The sequence below is a fragment of the Ursus maritimus genome (assembly GCF_017311325.1).
Source record: "Ursus maritimus isolate PB19 chromosome X unlocalized genomic scaffold, ASM1731132v1 scaffold_X1, whole genome shotgun sequence".
NCBI classification, from domain to species: Eukaryota; Metazoa; Chordata; class Mammalia; order Carnivora; family Ursidae; genus Ursus; species Ursus maritimus.
The window spans coordinates 85,993,286-86,014,420 of record NW_024423319.1 but is presented as its reverse complement, the minus strand read 5'-3'; the positions used below and the strand labels follow the sequence as shown (position 1 = coordinate 86,014,420).

Genomic DNA, 21,135 nt, shown 5'->3' with positions numbered 1-21,135 from the left:
CCCTGAGCCGAAGGCAGATGCTTAATGACTGTGCCACCCAGGCGCCCTGGGAGCCTGCTTCTTCCTCTCTCACTCCCCCTGCTTGTGTTCCCTCTCTCGCTGACTGTCTCTCACTCTGTCAAATAAATAAAAAAAATCTTTAAAAAAAATACAGTTTTTATTTATTTGTCAGTGAGAGCACAAGGGAGGTAGGGGGAACGGCAGGCAGAGGGAGAAGGGGGCTCCTTGATGTGGGACGCTTGATGTGGGCTCCTCGATTCCAGGACCCTAAGATCATGACCCCAGCCAAAGGCAGACGCTTAACTGACTGAGCCACCTAGGCGTCCCGAGAAGAGAGAGTCTTAAGCAGACTCCAAGCTGAGCGTGGTGCCCGATGCAGGGCTCGATCTCACAACCCTGAGATCATGAACTGAGCTGAAATCAAGAGTCGGACACTTAGCCAACTGTGCCACCCAGGAGCCCCTCAGGGGTACTTTTAATAGTCCTTAAAGAATAAATATAGGGTAGCTGAGAGTAGTATGTTGGAACATGTGTTTTTGCTTATAGGTTAATGGTGTGTGTGTGTGTGTGTGTGTGTGTTTTAATTTCTAGTGTGTTAACATACATAGAAAACTTCTTAAAATAAACCGATGTTTCTTTGCACTTATGTGACGTTGTGAACTAAGTGGATACTATATCTGCACCAAAGGCACCTATGGAGTAAAACACCTCTACAAATTTAGGGATTCAGAGGAAAGGCTGGAAGCAGAAAGTAAGAGTAGGAGATAATTTCTCCCGAGGGCTTGCTGCAGATGTTCTGTGTTCTCCTCACTGCTTTTCTCACTTGCCCTTCCTTGAACAGTTTTTTTCTTAACTTCTTTTTTTCTCCATTTCTTTTCTTTGCTGTCTTCGACTTTTCTTTTTCTTTCATATCTTTGACTCAGTCCTGCCTGGGTTTTTTATTGGCACATGTGGACATTGCTTAGTTTTGACCATTCCACAAGAGAGTTGTCTGACCTATCTCATAAGTTAAGGTTCATTAGGATTTTATGAAGCATTACTCTTAATTTTTATTATAAAACATAACATACTTAAACATAACATACTAAAAAAATAAGTATACATCTTAACATGTTATTTATAAAGTAAACATTCATAACCATCATTTGGGTCAAGAAATAAAAAATTGCTGTTAGCCCAAAAGCTTCCCCCAAACTCCTGCATACCCTTTCCCAATTGTATCATGTTTTATTTGGCCTCATTTACAGCTGCAGTTGTTCTCTTCTTAACCTTTATATGCTGACCCCTACCCCCCAATAATTGCCCGTTTTATTAGAAGGTGGTAGCACTAGTCATGATCAGGAGAATAATAGAGGCCGAACTGCACCTCCTCTTATTAGAAAGCTTTGAGAAAAGTACAAAGAGAATGTCTTAACAACATGCAGATGAGTAGTTATGCAGATGAGTATCTTGAAGTCGGAGAGAAATAGAAAGCTGCCTTTGAATGAGATTGGTAATTTACACCAATTCTTTTCTGTCAGGTCTTTTAACTCCCTTCTTCTACCTGTACACATCAGATAATAAAACACATACACACCCACCCATTTAAAAAGCCATCTAACACATAGATCCCAACCTCCTCTTCAGGAAGTAAGTATTTTACCAGGTATAAAAGTATCTGATGCCAGAACTGTTGCCCCCACCCCCTCATGATAAACATTACCCTTTATAACCCTTAATTTTATAATAACCATGTACATAGCCCCACACAGTTTTTTTGGGAAATAGATAATGCGTGAATCAAAATAAAGTTACTTTAAAGACATAGAGGGTATTGTGCTCTGTTTTGTGGTATAATATTTTAAATTTTTTATATAAAAGATTGACTTTCCTGTTGGAATCTTCTAAGATTCTAAATAGCCGCCTTTAAGATAAGTAGAGGCAGAGAATAGTTGATAAAAAGCTTTGCAAAGAATATATTAGTTGGTACTTGGGATAAGTCTTGACTAAATACTGTGGAGAGATTTAAAATGATGCTCAACATATTATATCTGCTATTATAATTGTCAAAATTCAAGGTAGACATTTTTCCTTGTCATGATTTTAACTTATTTTTTAGTAGGTATTATATTTACATGATCAAATTAAGGTGTATAAAAATGTATTCAGTGAAAAGTGTTCCCTCTTTCTGCTTGTATTTGCCCTACTGGTAGTCAAGACCATTTATAAAAGTTAAATTGTGAATTTGGGGCAAAAATAGACTGATAGATCAATGGAAAGTGATAGATGATAGAGAACCCAGAAACAGATCTACATAAATACGGACATTTGGTTTAGGACAAAGTGACTATGGAAAAAACGAACTCTGACCTCACACCATATAAAAAATAAGGTACATATGGATTGTAAATCTAAATATGAATGACAGTTTTAAATGAAGACTTATTCTTACAGAATAGACTAGAAACAGGATTAATCTCTCCTCTTTAAAAACAGAACTATCTGCCCCACCCCTCTTTCCCCTAGGAAATTCCAGAAACAATGAAATCCGTTATTTAAACTGAGAATTTTATTAAGCCATAAAATACTATTTGAATAATTCATTATACATTCATCTGATTTTCCTTTTCCCTTTATATTAAATTAGGTGATACACATTCAATTATACAAAAGACCCAGGTGCCACTTCCCAGTCTTTTTTTTTTTTAATAATACATTCACGTAAAACACATTTTCTTTAAAACTGTGTTGCGTAAAGCAGAAGTAAGTTTTACTGTGCTACCAAGCAAAAATTCATGCAAGTGTTAAAAAGTTAAGATATCTTATGTCTATATTCTTTCAGGGCAATTAAAGCATTTCAGGAGGTGCTTTATGTTGATCCCAGCTTTTGTCGAGCCAAGGAAATTCATTTACGACTTGGGCTTATGTTCAAAGTGAATACAGACTATGAGTCTAGTTTAAAGGTAGGTTATTGGGTTTTTTCCAAGATACAATGTTTCATTTTGTGCATTTTTGGGGGGGATGGGTTGTTAAATATTAGAGCATTGAGAAATGTTGGAATTTATATTGGCACTTCATAAGAAAATTTGAAAATTTAGGTGAAAGAACTGTTTATCAGCTATGAATTGGAAGATACCCAAGGTTGGGTTTCAGGGTACAAAGTAGTTATGATCCTAAGACATAGGTAGCTGATGATACCATTAAACTTTTCTCTAGTTTTAAGTGAAGTCTGTCATCAGGAAAAGTTGAAGGTTTCAATCTCAGTTTGGACATCTAAATCCGTCCACTATAAGTGATTGGCCAGCATAGAGGTCAGGTCCAGCTTGCTTAGTGGTGCTGTGTCTGTGATCCCATCCTGGCCTGTTTGTTTGCACGGGTCTCGCTAGAGATCTGTCGACCTCTACCAGCAGGGCACATCTCATATCTAAATTATTAAAAAAGTATTCTCTGCCAAGTCATTTGAATTGCTGGTTTGTGAATATAAACATTGTTAGGAAAAGATAATATGTTGTTGGTTAAATATTTTACTTACTGTGGAAATTTGATATTTCTCAATTTTTTAATTAAGTTTCTTGTGCTGTCTATGCCATCACTTTAGAACTTACTGGGCTTTTCATAAAAATACTGCTTTCCTGCGCAACAAAAGCATTGCTTTTTGAAGGATTAGAAGTTCTAGGAAAAAGTTTAAGTTCTTGTGAATTTAAAAGTATAATGGTTGCCATGTTCTAAATATCTCCCTTGCAGATTATCTTGATCCTGAAGGGCAGGGAGGGAGATAAAGAATGATAAAGAGACTTTACAGTAGGTTGTAATTTGAATTCACTAATAAGGTACTACTGAAGGTTTTTTAAAAACTGTATGTAATTGTTCTAGAGTTTTAAAGTAGACAATTATGCAACTACTGTTTCTATCTTTCATGAGTTTATAAATAAGAACAATGCTGATGATATGAAAGAGTGATATACAACCAAAAACACTAAAACAAGTAGATTGTGAAGTATTTCGATTACACAGTTGTCAAAGGTAAGTGCAGTTTGAGGAATTGGCACCGAGGTAAAATTAGGTAGTGTGGTGAGTAAAGGATACCTGGAAATTGCCAGATTTCCTCAAATACAGAACAGCGCTTCTCAAACAATTGACCCTTGAACACGTGGGGGTGATGGGCACCAACCTCACCCCCCAGTTGAAAATCTGTGTGTAAGGACTCAACAGTGTAACTACTAATCTTACAATGAAGTTTTTTCCTAGAGAGAAGGAAATGTTATTAAGAAAATCATAAGGAAGAGAAAATACATTTATGCAAAAAACCCTGTATATTAAGTGGGTCCATGGAGTTCAAACCTGTGTTTTAAGAGTCAACTGTATATGGGTGGCGCGTGGCTGCTGCTCGTTCCGTAAGACGGGAGTCGCGTCTCCCTCTCTTCAGACGAATAGCAAACAGCAGGTTGACGGGGCTCCCTCAGCCCAGTTCTGCCCCCGAAAAGCCCATCTGCACCCCTCAGGGTGCTCTGGGGCGGGAGTGAGCACGCGGCCTCTGCCACGTCCCGACTGCGGCCGTGCTCCCGTCTGTCGCGTCTGCCGCGGGCGGGGGGGAAGCGGACCGCAGCTGTGCGGCAGAAACACGCCATTTAAGGACCCTGAGATTTGGATTTCATGCTGTTTTCCCATGTCACAAAACACTGGTTTTCTACCCCTCCCCCAAAAAAAAAAAAAAAAAAAGAGTCAACTGTATACTATGGGATGTGAGTGGGTTTGAAATGGAAAATAAGTTCAGATATTCCACCTTGGATATTTTAACCTCCTCTTGGACATTCACAGTATATATTAGCTAACAAAGATTCTTAAAATGTCTGATAATACAAAATAAACGTATTTGATCATTTTATATTGTCACAATATAACTGTTACGTGTGGCAGACATGTTTTTGATAGCAGCTTGGTAAATGTTGCTCAGGAAATATATTTGAGTGGAAAAAAATAATCAGATAATGTCCCATTATAGAATTCGGCTGTCTCTGGACATCAGTACAGTAGTGTCTTACATAATTCTGTGGATGCAGAGCTCTTGTTTCCACGAAAGTGGCAATACTTAAAATCCTTTTTACTCGAGGGAGCGGTGTTGGCCAGTGTTCCATGGTGAATTGAAAGTGTTCCTGCTTATTCAGTTTCAAGAGAGACTTCCTGTGTACAACTTTTGTTTGTTCAGGCATAAAGGCTAACCTTCAAGTTCTAGTAATTTCGGCAAAATTGTTTTAAGTTAAGTATAGTCGTCTTGTTAAAATACTTGATAATCATCCTGATGTTTATTTCATTTGTGTGAACAGAGAAAAGAATTTTAGGAGTCCTTGCTCTTTCTCTTCCCCATAATGAGAAGGTTGCCTTTGATTTTTATCTCATTTTGACATCAGCTTTTTTAAAGGCTTCTCTCTCCAGTGTTCCCTGTCTGTTTTCAAAAGGAGAATTTTAGGCATCCTCATTTTTAGTCAGGGAGGAGGTATTTCAGCATAGTACTCTTAAGTGCTTAGCATTTAATGCAAATGAAGGTAGGAATCAGAAGGAGTGATATGTCCCTCTCCCCCTAGGTGGCCTCCAATTTTCCTAAAGTGGACTGGCTAGTACTTTAGTTCCATATGGATAGATGTGGAACCTCTGATGACTTTTCCACTACTGAAGCTGTTTCCTAGAAGCTCATTTATTGGTATAGATAACCAGAAACTTCAGAAACTCCCAACTGAAGCTGAAAGTAGCTTGTATAATGTCAAGTATAGCCTTTAGGATTGGTTGATTGAGCTGGTCCAGGGTTTCATCAAGGATTCATTTTCTTCTCTGTTCTGTATTGGCTTATTCTTAAGGCTGGCTGCCAGGTGCAATCAAAGTGAAATGTAGAAAACCCTAAAAACCCCACCAGAAAACTACTAGAAGTAATAAATGAATTCAGTAAAGTCATAGGATACAGTCAAAGTGAGATGATTAATTTTTCATGTCTCATATTAGAAAGATACTCTAGAGTAGTGGTATAGGTGCTTAGTATAGTGCTGGCGTATGATAAGTGCTCAGTAAATATCTGATCATCATGCGTCATAAAGGAGAAAGATCCTGATTCCCTGTTGATCTCTTCGAGAATACTTTTCTGGCCAATGAGATGCGAAGAAATGGGCCACTGGCCCTTCTCAGTTGATTCCTTATCAAAGATGTGGTTGCTCTTAGACCATTTAGCCCCAGTTTTGGAGCAGGGCTCAATTCCCTAAATACACTGTTCTGTTTAATGGAGGAGCGAGGGGTGGGTGGGTAAAAAGATTATTTTGGTGTGGGGTGGTGTGGGCAGTCTGTCCATTATATAGTTCAGGTCTTTTCCACCTCATTTTCTTTCCCTACGCTTGAAGAGGGATATAGCATATACAGGTTTTCGACGATAAAATTCAGTTTATTTTCATAATAGATTTCTTATTTTCACCTACACATGAAATGGATTCCAGGGCCTCCTTTTTTATTTGTATCCCTGGTAATAATTTTTTTACCAAAATGGATCTCTGAAACAGATTCATTCTGTTTTGGTACTATGTAAACACCTCAGAGCAAGCACATTTGGTTTCAAAATTTGCCATATGACAAATTGTGTGACCTTGGGCAAGATGCTTAACTCTTGTGATCCTCTTTGTGTCTGTAGTACTGGAGTAACTGTTCCCACTCTACACGATTGTAAAGATTAAATTTATATACGTACGTACATATACATACATGCACATATATATACATATATACATAGAGATATATGAAAGTATCTGACAAGTTTTTTCAGCCCCCTTTTTTAGTTTTCAGTTTGTCTACTATATCTATAACTCCTCAGTTTGGGACCAGTGTAGATACTGTTCTTGAAATCCATTTTCCCATCCTAGAATTAAATACTTGTATTTTTGCTACTCTGCCCATCCTCAGAAATGTGAAGTTAATGCCCAGCTTACTTTTCAATGATAGGTTTTACTTTTCCTTTAAATTGGCCAATAAAGATTTCATGTGTTTAGTGAGTGGTGGGGGTATCAATTCTTAATTTATTAACTAGTTTAATATTATCTGAACCAGAGTCCATTCCAGGGTGACATTTCTACATGGTATTTGTTGCTTTTCTTCCCTGCTTTAGATAATATCCCCCCTAGGTGGGTTTGGTTGCCTCTTTAACACCATATAATTAATTCAGAATTTTATTTCATTACTTTTTAATGGTGTTAATGATAATTGCTTATATTATATATTTGAGGCAGTGTATGATCATTACTTCAATAAAAGTACACTAATTTTGACAAATAGTTTTATATAATGCCTCTAATTTTCACATTCTAGTAGACCCTTAATTATTTCCTTCATGTGAAGGAAGGAAATGCAAAATAAGATGCAGTAACACCCATATTCTTCAGTCAGTTAATGCCAGTGCATTTATTTAATTTAATGAAGATTATGTAGAAATTCCCCTAATATTTACATATTTAAGTTTCCCTAGACTTTGTCAACATTGGAATTTATTTGGATTTTAAAGGTAAAGAGTGTGGCTTTTTAGTGGGATCTGTGGGTAATTGGCTGGATACCAATATAAGTTTCTTCATAGTTTGATATTTAAAGATGGTAAGTGCTGATTTGAAGGGTTAATAATGAAAGAGTTAGGAAGATGAGAATTGCAAAGACAATGCAAAGGAAATGGATTGAACTCAAATGAGACTTGGATGTTAGTTTGGTATTGTACCAAGTGCTTAGTGTTTCTTGAATAGATAAATGGAAGGGGCTATAAAATGATAAATGCCTCTCATAGGATGGGCTGGAAAGATGGGAGTGGTGCTGGAGTGGCTGGCTTTATTTATCACCTTTAACAGAATTTTTTTTCTAGACAAACTGCCAGTGCATTTGTTTTCTCCACATGTTCCTGTTCACCAGTTCATTCAGCTTGTCTCCCTTCTACTTTTAAAGGCGACATGAAACGACTGAGTGAAATAGCATTTCCACTTTCTTTTTACCTTACTCTTCTCCAGGAACTACTTCATTTCCAGGTTTCTGATTTGATCTTAGACCCTTTATAGACTTGGGACTTTTATTGTCATTTTTTTTTTTTATGCCAAGATATTAAGGCAAAAGGAATAAGGCACGAGGACATAGATTTCCTTTTAGAAACCACTTTTGGAATCTGTGAAAATGCCTCCTGTCATTTATTACTTTATTTTTTAATGTAGAATACATGAATCATTTCATTTAATTAAGATACTGTGAACTCTATGCATTATAAAAATACTTGCTGAGAATTTGAATGCTAGCTATTTAATTAGTTTTAACTGTGCCTTAAGTTTCTAAGATACTTGTAATATTTCTTTGTTGAAGTTTTAACAGCGTATTTTTATTAGTTCAGTTGTCTGAAGATCATGAAAGTTGCTGTTACTTCTCCATGCCTGCCCCTGCCCTGTTTAATACTTCATGGTGCTCAATAGCTTAACTCTCCCAGCTGGCATTTTGAAAATTTGAATTCTTTAAAAATTATTTTATTTAGATAAAATTGACATATAACATTGTGTAAGTCCTAAGTGTCCAACATGTTGATTTGATAATTTATATATTGCAGTGTGATTACCACTGTAGCGTTAGCTGGCACCTCTGTCTCATCACAAAGTAATTATTATTATTAGTTTTTTTTGTGATGAGAACAATGAAGATCTAGTTTCTTAGCAGCTTTGAAGTTTAAAATACAGTATTATTGACTGTAGTCTCTGTGCTGTGCATTAGCTCTCTGGGACTTAGCTATCTACGAGTTGCACGTTTGTGCCTTTAAACATCTCCCTAATTCTCACATCGGCAGTAGAACTCAGCTTTACCTGAATGAAATATCACTGCTCCTTTTGGCAAAGGATGGTCATTACTGTTTACTTTGTCTTCTGTCCATTTTTACTTATTTGTGGGCAAAAATCATTGCTCTGCTCATTCCTTTTCCCTCTACTCTTCAACTTGTACTTTACCTTTTAATCTTTCCTAGATATTATTCTCTTTTATGAGATGATCTCCTAATTGGTTTATCTAGCCACTGCATAATGCTTTCTCCACTTCACTCTGCCTGACCAGTTTTGTTTTTCCATTTGATACTTATTTCTGCCCTGGGTTCTATTACATACATACCTTTAAGCGTGAAGTAGTATAAACAGCAGAAGTACTTCAGTTCCTCCTTGAAAATGTATGTTTGGAAAGGACATGACTGCTCATAGATGTGCAGTCACCATTCTCTGATTTGGAAGAGTTAGGCTGAGTCCAGGTTTCCCAGTTCAGTTTTCTCCTCAAATACATTTTAACTACAAGAAATCATTTCTAATCAAAACATATTTTTTTTTGGTGTTTACCCATAACCAAGTAAATTTATGTTGTAAATATTTGGTCTTCAAATGCAACTTTATGAAACATTCAGTGTGTCTAATGCCACATTAAAAAAAGAGGTTATGTTCCAAAACAACATTTTATCCCCTTTATAAAATATGTATCATGTTTGCCTTGTATTTGTTACTGGTGTAAATATCAGCCTCAATTTTGATGTGAAAACAAATTGTACACTACTAGATTTAAAGAATTTGGGAAAGAAGTCATTCCGTATTCTGATCCTTTGTATACACGATGAGACGCATACTAGAACCAGTGTTTTAAAATTTCTAGTCAGTTGTATACCTGTACTTTTGTAAATTACGATAGAAATGAGTTGAGAGACTAGGTAAGACACTGTTACAGGAAAAAAGATGAGCAAGATCCATGGGACAAATGGGTTCTCAGTGGATGGATGGATGAGAGGTAACACATTCTATAGATCTTACAGAGTTAATTGGAAATAGATTCTTCATTTATTGGCTTAATTCATTCTTCTTTTAACTAAAGTAGGTGATAAAGTAGCAACAGGTTTTGGGATTGGAAAGTGGAAAGGCTCTGAGTGGCAGTGGGTCCTTTGGGAGTATATTGACTTGGAAGTACTCAAGGGATATTAGATGTCGGTATAGACAGGCAGAAGTTTGGAGCTATAAAGAAGGGCTGTGAAAAGAAGTAAGATTTTGAACATCTTCAGTATACAGTGTCTTTTCTTTTACTTTTTTGTTAAGGATACTTTTGGAGGACACCAGATTGGAAACTTCTTTTTTGAGTGAAGAGTGCCAGGATCCATTAGCTAGCTATTAGTTACTGGTGTGCAGTAGAGTTTCTCCTCAAAACAGTTGTAATAACCTTGTATTACAGAGAATCAGAAGAACTTGAGTTTGAGGGCTTTGAAAGAACCTTAATCAGATCAGCTTACCCAGCAGTGTGACTCAAGCCCTACCAGAACTTTCCACTTTCAGTTCTGTATCTCATTTTCGGAGATCAAAGCCCTAAAGTACCATCACAGCCCAGGACCTTTCCCTAGTCTCATCCATTTATCATAGACTATTAGGTTTAGGAATGAAGTTGTTGGTTTTAATTCATAGTTTTAGAATTGTGGCAGTCTGTAACGATGAAAAAGAAAAAATGACTTGATTTTCAAGAGTACCCAGCATATCTTGCCTCTTCTCACTTAAAATGGCCCATAAAACCAGTTCTCTTTCGTAAGGGCTTTGTAAAAATAAGTTTTTTCCTCAGCCTGAAGTACCTCTTTTCTTTTGTTTCTCATCTCCATCTTTTGGATTCTGTTATGGAATTGTGTTTTAAACTTCTAATAGAACATTCATTTCAGCGAGCTGTGCATTTAGTTCTGTAGATGTATAGCAATAGCAGAGTACCTGGTGTTGCGAACGTTTTATTCCTAGAAGGCGTTGTCTACACTAACTGAATAGAGACAACAGTATCGACTACACACACCTTGTCTGCATAGTCTGAAGTAAAGTTTTTTGGGGCAAGTACACAATTTAAAAACTAAAATAGTGGCATTTAACCCTGATTGTGCATTGGAATAACTTGTAGAGGGTAGAGGCTTTTTTTCTGGTTTACAGGGTGTCAGGCCCAACCCACTGAGTCAGAACATCCAAGATTGGATCTGGAATCCAAACATTGCTCTAAATTTTAATAACTTATATACACACAAATAATTTGTTAATTACCAAAAAAGTTATATCACTGCTTATCTTCAGGATTGGGAATATAGTTGAAGAGGTCTACAATTGAAAAGATTCGTGAGATAATCATGGACTATACAGCTAGAACTAAAACAATTGAAAGAGAAATAAAGTCTTGAAACCTGAGTTACATGTTACTTACATGACTATAGATTCTCCTCTAGTTAGAAATCAAGTTCCTTAGTCTGTATAAAGCAAAATGCTATGAAGTTATTTTGAAATACTGAAGAAGTCAAAAACTTTTAAAACAAAAGGTGATTTGGTAATAAAGATGTCAACAGAAATTGTTATGAATAGATCCTTTTTGTTATATTGGACCAGAAGTGCTCTGTAAAAACAAAATCACCATAACATTAAAAAAAATGTATTAGGTAAATCTTGCTTGGAAATTAATTTTCTGTAGAATGCTTTCTGCCTTGAGGTTTGTATGTAGTCTTTGAACTGCAGAAGCCTCTACCGCATGGTAACTATTTCACACAGCAACAGTCGGTTTCAGTACTGCAGTATTTCTATGTGAGGTGCAAATGTTTCTTAGCTGCTTCTCTTGGTTGCAGGGATAGGTCCTAGATATTTTACCATGGTATTTTCAGATCTCGGGGCTGATTATTATAATTGATATTCATTTCTGCTGGCTTATATGTTAATAGGTACATCTGTTTGCAGCTGGGAAATGAAACTCTGAGGTCATGTCGTCCCCACCCCAGTCCCTCATATCTTGTCAGTTTACTGGAAAGTGTATCATTGTTTTTCTTTTTATGGGGTAGTTTTATGTGGCTTTTCTTAGTTTCTTATACTTAATAATTATTCTATAAATCCCTTCATTCTCACATGTATGTTTTTGAATATATACTCTGTTGCAGGGTAATTTTTTATATTGTCGCTGTTTGGAAATGTTTAATATTTCATGATGTGGTGGATTTGAAATGATACATCAATGGCTTCATTGGTGCTTTTGAGATTGATTAATACTTATATAAGACGTGGTCCAGAATTGCTTCTGCCAGGTTTCATTGCAGGACGCTTGCATATTGATAGATGAAATGTAGTCTAGGCAATTCAAATTATGCATCTCTCTGCTCTTTGAGAGATGTTGTAACAGTAAAAGTAAAATACTGCCGTCTTGAAGACTTTCTTTGCAGGTCAGTTTGTATCCTTTGATGGCTCAGTTAGGAAAAGTCTGTCTTGTCTTCTCTGTGTATGTGGACAGGATAGATGAGACTCAGAAAAGTGGTGCAGTCTGAATGTGTGGCTACTGTGCTGCTCTTTTTGTCCAGGGGAAGACAACTGGTTATGAAGCGAGCTTTGCTTTCATAGTGCTCACTTTTTATTTTCTTTAGTGAGGTATAGTTGACATACAGTGTTAATAAGTTAGATTCAGGTATACAAATACTCTTTAAAATACTCTCGTTTCTATTGCTGTGGTAGCACACCAAAGGGATGTTTGGCGTTTATACAGTCTGCTTAGTAGGCCAAGGGAGAATAATTATAGGCAGTTCTTTGTTTTATTTTTAATAAAAGCAGTTCTTAAAGTGTTCAGACGTTGGGGTTTTTTTTCCACTTAGTCAACCATGACAAATAACTTTCACTTTTGTTTTGTTGACCATTGTATTCCTAGAGCCTGTATTGTCCTGAGGCAGTATAGATACTTGACAAACATTTGTTGAATGGATTAAATATTGCATATTTAAGGTTCATAGTCATTTTGTTAGTGGTTTGCCCATTCAGAATATTACAGCCCTTAAATTTTAAAGAGCACCGCAAATGTAGTCTAGCCTCATTATGCTTGCGCATAACAGACATCTGTGAAGGAATATGATAGCTACTGTGTTCATACCAAATGATGCCTTCTAATCTTTCTTTCACTGTGACACTGGGTAGCTGACATTCGTTTACTTTTGTTATTGAGGGTTCTAGTTGACCAAGTGCAGTTCTGTTCATTCTTTGTTGAGGTAATAGTACTGAAAGCTTGCTAATGATTATTTCTCTTGATAAAGTCTTTTTGAGTTTATATCTGGAAGTTGTCATTACGCATGTCAATTTTCAGTTTGTTCAGTACTTATAAAAAATACAACTATTTAGATATTTGGATTGTGGATAGGAACAAGCTTATTGTGGTCAATCTTTAAAAATGGGTTTATACTTAACGCTGTTGATTACTTTTAATGCTAAAATCTTGTAGGGACTCAGAAAATTTGAATATACATATATGGAAGTATTTTTTAGAAGAGCTCAGAGAGATTTACTTTTTTATCCTAGGGATTTTATACCTTTTTTACCCTAAGGATCTTATACCTTAGAGTGTATACTACACTCTAGTACTTGTTTTTTTTTTTNAGTTTATATACCAGGTTTAAGGTTGGTAAAGTAGATGTCAAATGCTGCTCAGTGTTCTTGATCATGATTTGTGTTCTTAGAAATTAATGTTATCCATTGAATTTTAACATGTATTTTTTGGGTAGGCTGATATGATGTTATTATACATGGATATTGTAAACTGTTAGTGGTTTAATATTGCCTACACAAATAATAGTGCATGCATTCTAAAAAGATAATTGTATTTCATAGATGAACTTCAACACAGGTGATTTAATGTATTCTTGGTAGTATTTCAAATAGTTTTAAAAGGTACTAAGTACCGGGTTGCATGGGTAGCTTAGTTGGTTAAGCTTAACCACCGGTTAGGCGTCTGCCTTAGGCTCAGGTCATGATCTTAGCGTCCTGGGATGGAGCCCTGCTCAGCGGGGTGTCTGCTTTTCCTTCTCCCTCCCACTGCTTGTTCTCTCCCTCTCTCTCGCTCTCAAATAAATAAAATCTTTAAAAAAAAAAAGGGAAAAAAAAGATACCAAATACAATGATTATTGAAGAATCAGTAAGGGCAGATAGTTTTACCCTTTATTGTCATAGTATTTTGTTTGTTTCTGAAGTTCATGTCTCATTTTGAGATAAGCAGTGGTATTCTGACGTAAATACCACTGAACTTTTACTTTCAGTTTTTAAAATAATGATTAAACTATTTAAACCGCTCTGTAACTGATACTATTTACTTGAAGACTTTTTCTAAAGCTTTTTTCATATAAACAAAATTATACATAGGATGACTTGATAAAGTTAATTCTCCATTCTCAACTGTCTCAAGAAAGTAACCCAACAGCCTGTTATCAGCAATAAATGTACAAAGTAATTCTAGTTGGTTGTCTAGTATGTTTTATTTGCATAGCATAGTTTCATGATTATGTTAGACTTTACCTACCTGAAAATTAAGACACATTTACATGACTGAATTTAGTGCACTGATTTTCTCACTCTCTTCTTGCAGCATTTTCAGTTAGCTTTGGTTGACTGCAATCCCTGCACTTTGTCCAATGCTGAAAGTAAGTATTTTTAAGTAATAGTTTTCTGCATGTATTCAGATCACCTCAGGGCAAATAATAGTAGTGGTGATGATGATAATGGTGATAGTGATAAAGTCCTGTGTAACTTTTCTTCTAGAATTGTTGGATCTAACTGTATTGGTTGCCATGGCTACTTGTACAAATGGAACATGTGAGACCAGTTATTCTGAACAGCCTGTGTCTAAAATAGATATGCCAGTGAACTGTGTTGTTGAATTAAAATTGTCCGCACTAATGAACAAGATTGATTATTTGTGCATTAATTACATTGTAGATGCCTTGGGGGATTAAAAACAGGTATTGCCAGTCTTCTACGAAAAATGAGTATACAAAGATTCTTAAGTGATAGCTCACTGATTCCTGCTGTGTGGTATTAAAATTATCGATAATTATGAATACATTCTTTGATTTTTTTAATTCTACTTTTGCATATCATATGTAAAATTTGAAGTGACATTTTTCAATTAATTAAAAAAGAATGTGTATGAGAAACGTGTTCTGCTACAGTGGCTTTTTCCAGGCACTTATTTTCTGCTTCTGTGTATGTTTCTTTCCAAAAGCAGAGTGGTTTGATTATGATGTGTTTATCAGTAAGGATGTGTTGGCATATTTCGTTTAAAGTAGCCGATAAAAGTTTTAAGGATAGTCATTGGGTTCAAGCTGGATTTCTTTAAAACTTTCTTTCTTGAAAAATATGTGTTTGTTGAATCATTCTTAGTGAAAATTTCAGGTCAAAGGATTCTGAGTTTTAGAAAGTATTTCGCTCTAAGTGATTCGTATTCTAACCCTAGAGAATGGCGTTAGTGAAAAGTAGTGTCAGTGTTAAAAATGCCTGAGAAAATGATGGAATACATGAAAAGGCTGTAGAAATTAGGATGTAACTTGATACTACATGAATTATGACATGGTATGGATGAAATCATCATCTAAACCAGACCAATTATCTCATGCTTCTGCTAGAGGCAATTTCCTGAGAAAACATAAAAGATTTTTATTTTCTTTAAAAGAAACTGATCAGTGTATGATATTTTAGTTTCTTAAGATGAGGTTAGATTAGACAAAATTTAACTCACTGATATACTTATTGAAATGTTAATTTATACTTTTTCCTTAATTATACAGGAATAAGAAAACAGCTCCTTTCATTTGATTGATTATATCTAGTAACTTAAACTCTCACAACTGACTAATATGTCAGTTTGAATGATAACTTCTGAGGGATGTTTCATAAATGTCAAACTAAATATTTTGGTAAATCCTCATTTTATTCTGCCCTGTTGAAGTTAAATTTCAGTTGTAGGTCATTGCTCTTGCTTGAGAGGAAAACACCTACATCTGTAAAATGAGCACCATTGGGCAGAAAACTTCTTGCTGAACGTGAAGAGGATGATTTGAACCATAATGAATACATCTTCAAGTTTACTGTTTCTCTGTCTCTGTTGGTTGTTGAGAAAGGAAATAGGAGGGAGGGTGACCAACATCCTGTTTTGCCCAGGACTGAGGAATTTGCCTGGACTTGGAACTTTGTGCTATAAGGCTGGTTACTGTGTTGGGAGGGAACACGCTTTATTTAGAGGCATTAGGCCATTATAGTTCAGTTGATGTGGGTAGTTTAGTCTGTGTGATTACATGATAACCACGGTAATGGCTGGTGTCTCAGAGAGCACTAACATGTAGACTACCTACTTTGAGCCAGACATTATTACTATTTAAGTACCAGGCTCTTACTGTCTTTGCAAAAAGCTTCTTTTCTCTTTGAATTTTTAACGTCATCACCTATTTGTGTATGCCACAGACCTTGACTATTCTTTGAAATCTTACATATTACTTTGTGATATACTACAAAGATCAGAAGATTATAGGAAGGAAAGTAAGCTTTTAAAAAACGTTTATATGAGGTATTTCTATCTTACGGCACAATTCTTTTATGCAATTAAAAAGTAAGTAGATAAACTTATTGCTTCTAGAGCTTGTTAAGAGGGGTTAATTACAGTTGATGTTTTAAAAAGTAGAATCATGGCAATGTGAGACTTCATTATTGGTGGCTGCTTGGGATAAAATTGTTTCCTGTAGATTTAATTAATTCTTTTAATTCCAAAAGTAGTGTATAGTTCCTGAATAAAGTTTTATTTTAGGACTTTTTATAGCAATATTTGTTAAAAATTTCCACTTCTAATTGAGACTTAGCCAAGTGGAGCCTTTTCTTAGTTGTATGGTTATGTTCCACTTGAAGAGGACTTCTAAGAATTTAAATATGTGGTGGTTTTCACACTACAAAAGATGATACTGGATTTAGTAATTCATTGCATAGGAAAGCCCTAGACGGCGGGCCTAGGGACTGAGCTTGGAGGAAGTTTGGGGTCGTGGTAGGGTGCTAGCTAGTTGCTGTTCTTTTCTTCCTTTTCACCTTTATTAGAGAAGTAAGATCGGGGGAAATGAGCATAGATTTTCCATCTCTTTCTCATTCTCTTAACCTGTAACCCAGTCTCCCTCCATTGGCACAGTGAGGTAAGATTCGGAACTGGAATCTCAAGGGAGAGCTGTGTTGGAAAAGGGGAAAATAAGAAAAGCCCTCAACAGATGTAGGAATAGGGGATATTTATATATGTAGAACTTTTATTATTATTTTTATGAGTTTTTCACAGAAAGCTGATTTTCATCTTCTAAAGATATTTTTATTTTGCCTCATCTCTGATTAGTTAACATGTGATGTGTATTTAACGATTATTTATGGAAAGATGTAGTTTTACTTTTGATGTAAAAATGTTTGATTTTAAAATTCACCATATATTTCGTTTGTTTTGTTCTTTATGGTTATTTAGTTTAGTTCTTCCCAGATGCTAGTCAGGGAACAGGTATAAGAATTTCTTGCAGAACTGATTAAAAAGGCAACTTTCCAGGCCATGCCCCAGGCTCACTGAATCATAATCTCCGGAATCTCTATTTTTAACAAGCCTCTCAGGTGAATCTTACAGTTAGAGGATTTAGTGAGAGAGTTAGCTTATGGTGCATTCCACAGTGAATACTTGACGGTAGTCCTGTGAACCTTCTTTTTAAAGATCCACATAAACATTTTTGCATGTAAATTTGAAAGGCTCCCAGACTCCTTGAAATCCAGCTGTGAAATCCAGGTAGATAGAACATTAAAAAAAGAGAGTTGTCATTGAAGAGTGAAAATTACAGTATTGAAGTAGCTAGAATCCAATTTTGATTCCTGGTTCATTGTTCCTTTTGTTGAATCATTCATACTTTGGTGATGCGGTATCAAGAAGAGCTGCAAACAGAAGCTGAAATATGTTCTTTCTTGGTTTTCAAGACTTATTTGTTAATCTTGGGACTGTTTACTATTCTTGCCTTCTGAGTGGTTTTTGACTTTTTTTTAAAAAAATAATTCTGAAGAACTGATAAATGCAACAACTCATTTCTTCTGTGTGTTATTACCAGCATCATCTTGCTTTATGAATATTATGAAATGTGGTATAAGGAATTAGAGGCTTTCTTTGATTTTTATATGGTTTTTATCAAATATCGACTTTACTGTATTTTACTTACTTGGAACTCAGTTTTTAAATACCATGTTTTGAAATGCATAGATTATAGGAGTTTTCTCTGTTTGCTTCATCTTGCAGTTGTGAACTTTGTAAGGAGTATACTCACTTACTATAGATTTTAATGTTAATTTTAATAATTACACTGACAAAATTTGATAGTGGCCAACAATGAATACATGTGGCACATGTGGCGTCTTATGTTCATGTTCTTTAGTGTGTTTGCTTGGATATTCTGCTTTACTAAAATTAAAGTTATGTCTCATTATTAAATCTCTGTAGTATAGATTGTGCTTACGTTTGACATTTTGTATTCTTACTTAATTTACCCCAAACACTATTATATTGGTATTGATTTTAATTTTCCATCATCTTTGCAGTTCAATTTCACATTGCCCACTTATATGAAACCCAGGTAAGTGTTTTAACTTACCTTACTTAAACAAAAGTGATCACCCATATCATTGTAAGCGAAGTCAGGCATACATGTAATTTGGTGGGATTCTGGGCATTATCTCCTTCATGTATTTTATACTCATTAAATGTGATCAGGATTTTGCATAGTGAAGCAGTACTTGCTGTATATGAGGAAGTTTCATTTGATATGTTATGCCTCTAAACTTGAGCTGTCTGCAACCTTAAATGACTGTATTTAAGATCTCTCACTCTTGATGTGGAATGTGTAGTTTTCTTTGCAAAATGTTCATAGATAGTTGTTATAATGCATTGTTTTTAATTTTACTTTTTCTTAAGATTGAAATATCCCTTCCATGTGTCACCATTTAAAAGGCATATTAGAGTTACCTCTTAATCTTCAATCTTTTTATAGTTGCTGTACTGAAGAAAACCTTTTCAGTTTAATTTTTTAGAACATTTTGTTTTGTGTATGGAAGATTTTGCTAGGTTGTGTGATCAAAGGTATAATATAGACATATTCTTGGCAGTGGGATGAGAAATCAATTATAAGTTGGTATGAGAGTAAATATTAAATAATCGGAGTTTACTGAAAACATAAATTTTATAATCACTTTTTTGGGGAAAATACTGTTACATTTGTACATCTATTTTGTAAGGTCTGTTTAGTTTCAAGGCTATCATGGGGTCTTGAAAAAATTAGCGTCGGATTCTTGGACGCTTCCATCTGCTGTGGTGTCCTCCCCTGCCAAAACACATACAATGCATGTGTGCCCACCGAATAAGAATTTATGCACACTCGGGTTCGGATACCCTACTAATCTAGGGATTTTATCCACCTTGAGAAGATGCATGTGAGAATTACATCACCTTGTGGATCAGAGTCTTTACCTGCCAGTGCTAATCCTAGCCTCCTGCCAACTGCTGTTTTTTGCCAAATCAGCAAAGGCCCCAGAGTGAAAGCAGCTATAGAAAGCAGCTCCCTCTCCAAAGTAGTTCTTTTCTTAGAGTCTTCGCTCCTTCTGTTCTCATTACCTCAGAGCTGTCTTCTCCCTTCAAAACGAGAAATTGTGATTTTTTTTCCCCTATAATTTTCTAGTTCTTAGTGAGATCACTGGTCTGTTACCAGCTGAAGCAGTTGTTTTCTCACATTTATTTATTTATTTAGTTAGTTTTTGAGAGTGGGGACAGAGAGGAGAGGGAAGGGGCCAAGGGGGAGAGAGAGAATCTGAAGCAGGCTCCAGGCCTAGCATGAAGACGGACGTGGGGCTCGATCTCACAACCCTGAGATCATGACCTGAGCCAAAACCACGAGTTGGATGCTTAACTGACTGAGCCACCCAGGTGCCCCATTTTCATCTTTGTTTTAATTTTTTTAATTTTTAAAATTTTTTTGAAGATTTTATTTATTTATTCATGAGAGACAGAGAGAGAGAGAGAGGCAGAGGGAGCCTGATGTGGGACTCTATCCCAGGACCCTGGGATTATGACCTGAGCCGAAGGCAGATGCATAACCGACTTAGCCACCCAGGCGCCCTCTCACCTTTAGTTCTAGTGAGAGTTTTTGCTTGTGGTAGAATTCTGTTTTTTTGTCTTATTTGATCACTTTGAAATTTACATTCCATTGTCTTCTAGCTTTCATTGTTTCTGATGAGAAATTGTCTGTTGGTGTTAATCTTTTAATCTTGTGAAGGTACTGTGGGGACAGGGCCCTCCTTCCATTGATTCTTTCATTTGATAAATTTTAGTTCCGGTTAAGATTAAAAAAAAAACAAGAAGAACAAAATTTATGGGAAGCGGAGTATATAATTATTAGATGACAAAAGCTGACACTATAAGCAGATGAAAAGATTGAAAAACCTCTATTCCAGTACTTAAAACAAGGGTTTTCATTTTCAGGTATAAATTTAAGAAAAGCAAAAATGCCTCCCTCCCTCCCTCCCTCCTTAGCTATAGAGAGTTACTTTTTATAGTTCAGCTGATTTATATGAGTATTTATTTATGAATATGGAATTTTAAAATGTAAATTTAAGTAGTCATATATGGTTAGTGGCTAGTGCTAGGTAACCAAATAGTTCAGTAAAAGTTTCTTTATATAGAAAGTCTTCCTGCTAATAAATGTAGAAATAATTTAGTATCACTTTACAAACCCTGGGGGCCCTGTCCCCACATTACCTTCACAGGATTAAACAAATAAGACCATAATTAAGACAGAAGTAAGGGAATACTTTTTTAACAGGAGTGTTTAAGGAAGGCCTCTCTGAGCAAGAGCTGTTTGGGCTGTTGAGTCCTGAATGGAGAGAAGGAGCCAGTGATAAAAATCAGTTGGGGCTGATGGAGTGCGTGTGTATTGCTGGGTCATTTTAATAAAGAGGTGTTACCAACTACAGTGGCTTTGTGGTACTGAGTTTATGTTTGAAAGACAAAAAGGAGTCCTATTATAGAAGTAGGAGGTGTTTTTTTGCTTCTTTAAAATTTTTTTGGTTAAATTTAACCATAAATCTGGGTTGGGGTTATTTTTTCAGCTTTATTGAAGTGTAATTGACAAATAAAATAATAAGATAAACTGCACAGTGTGATGACTTTATATAATATATATAGTGAAAGGATTTCTCCCATCAAGTTAATTTTTAACATACCCATCACCATATGTGTGTATATGTGTGTGTGTGTGTGTATATATATATATATATACATATATATATATATATA

General features: G+C 35.6%; 1 protein-coding gene across 6 annotated transcripts in view; it reads left to right on the top strand.

Moving 5' to 3' along the window:
* The window catches only part of KDM6A (lysine demethylase 6A), a 204,092-nt gene that overhangs the window by 105,369 nt on the left and 77,588 nt on the right, over nucleotides 1–21,135 (top strand). For all 6 annotated transcript variants that reach the window (XM_040632725.1, XM_040632697.1, XM_040632731.1 and 3 more), the window contains exons 6-8: nucleotides 2,822–2,942; nucleotides 14,386–14,440; nucleotides 18,390–18,424. In XM_040632725.1, coding sequence (XP_040488659.1) covers nucleotides 2,822–2,942; nucleotides 14,386–14,440; nucleotides 18,390–18,424 — 211 coding nt within the window. The remainder of the gene's footprint in view (nucleotides 1–2,821; nucleotides 2,943–14,385; nucleotides 14,441–18,389; nucleotides 18,425–21,135) is intronic.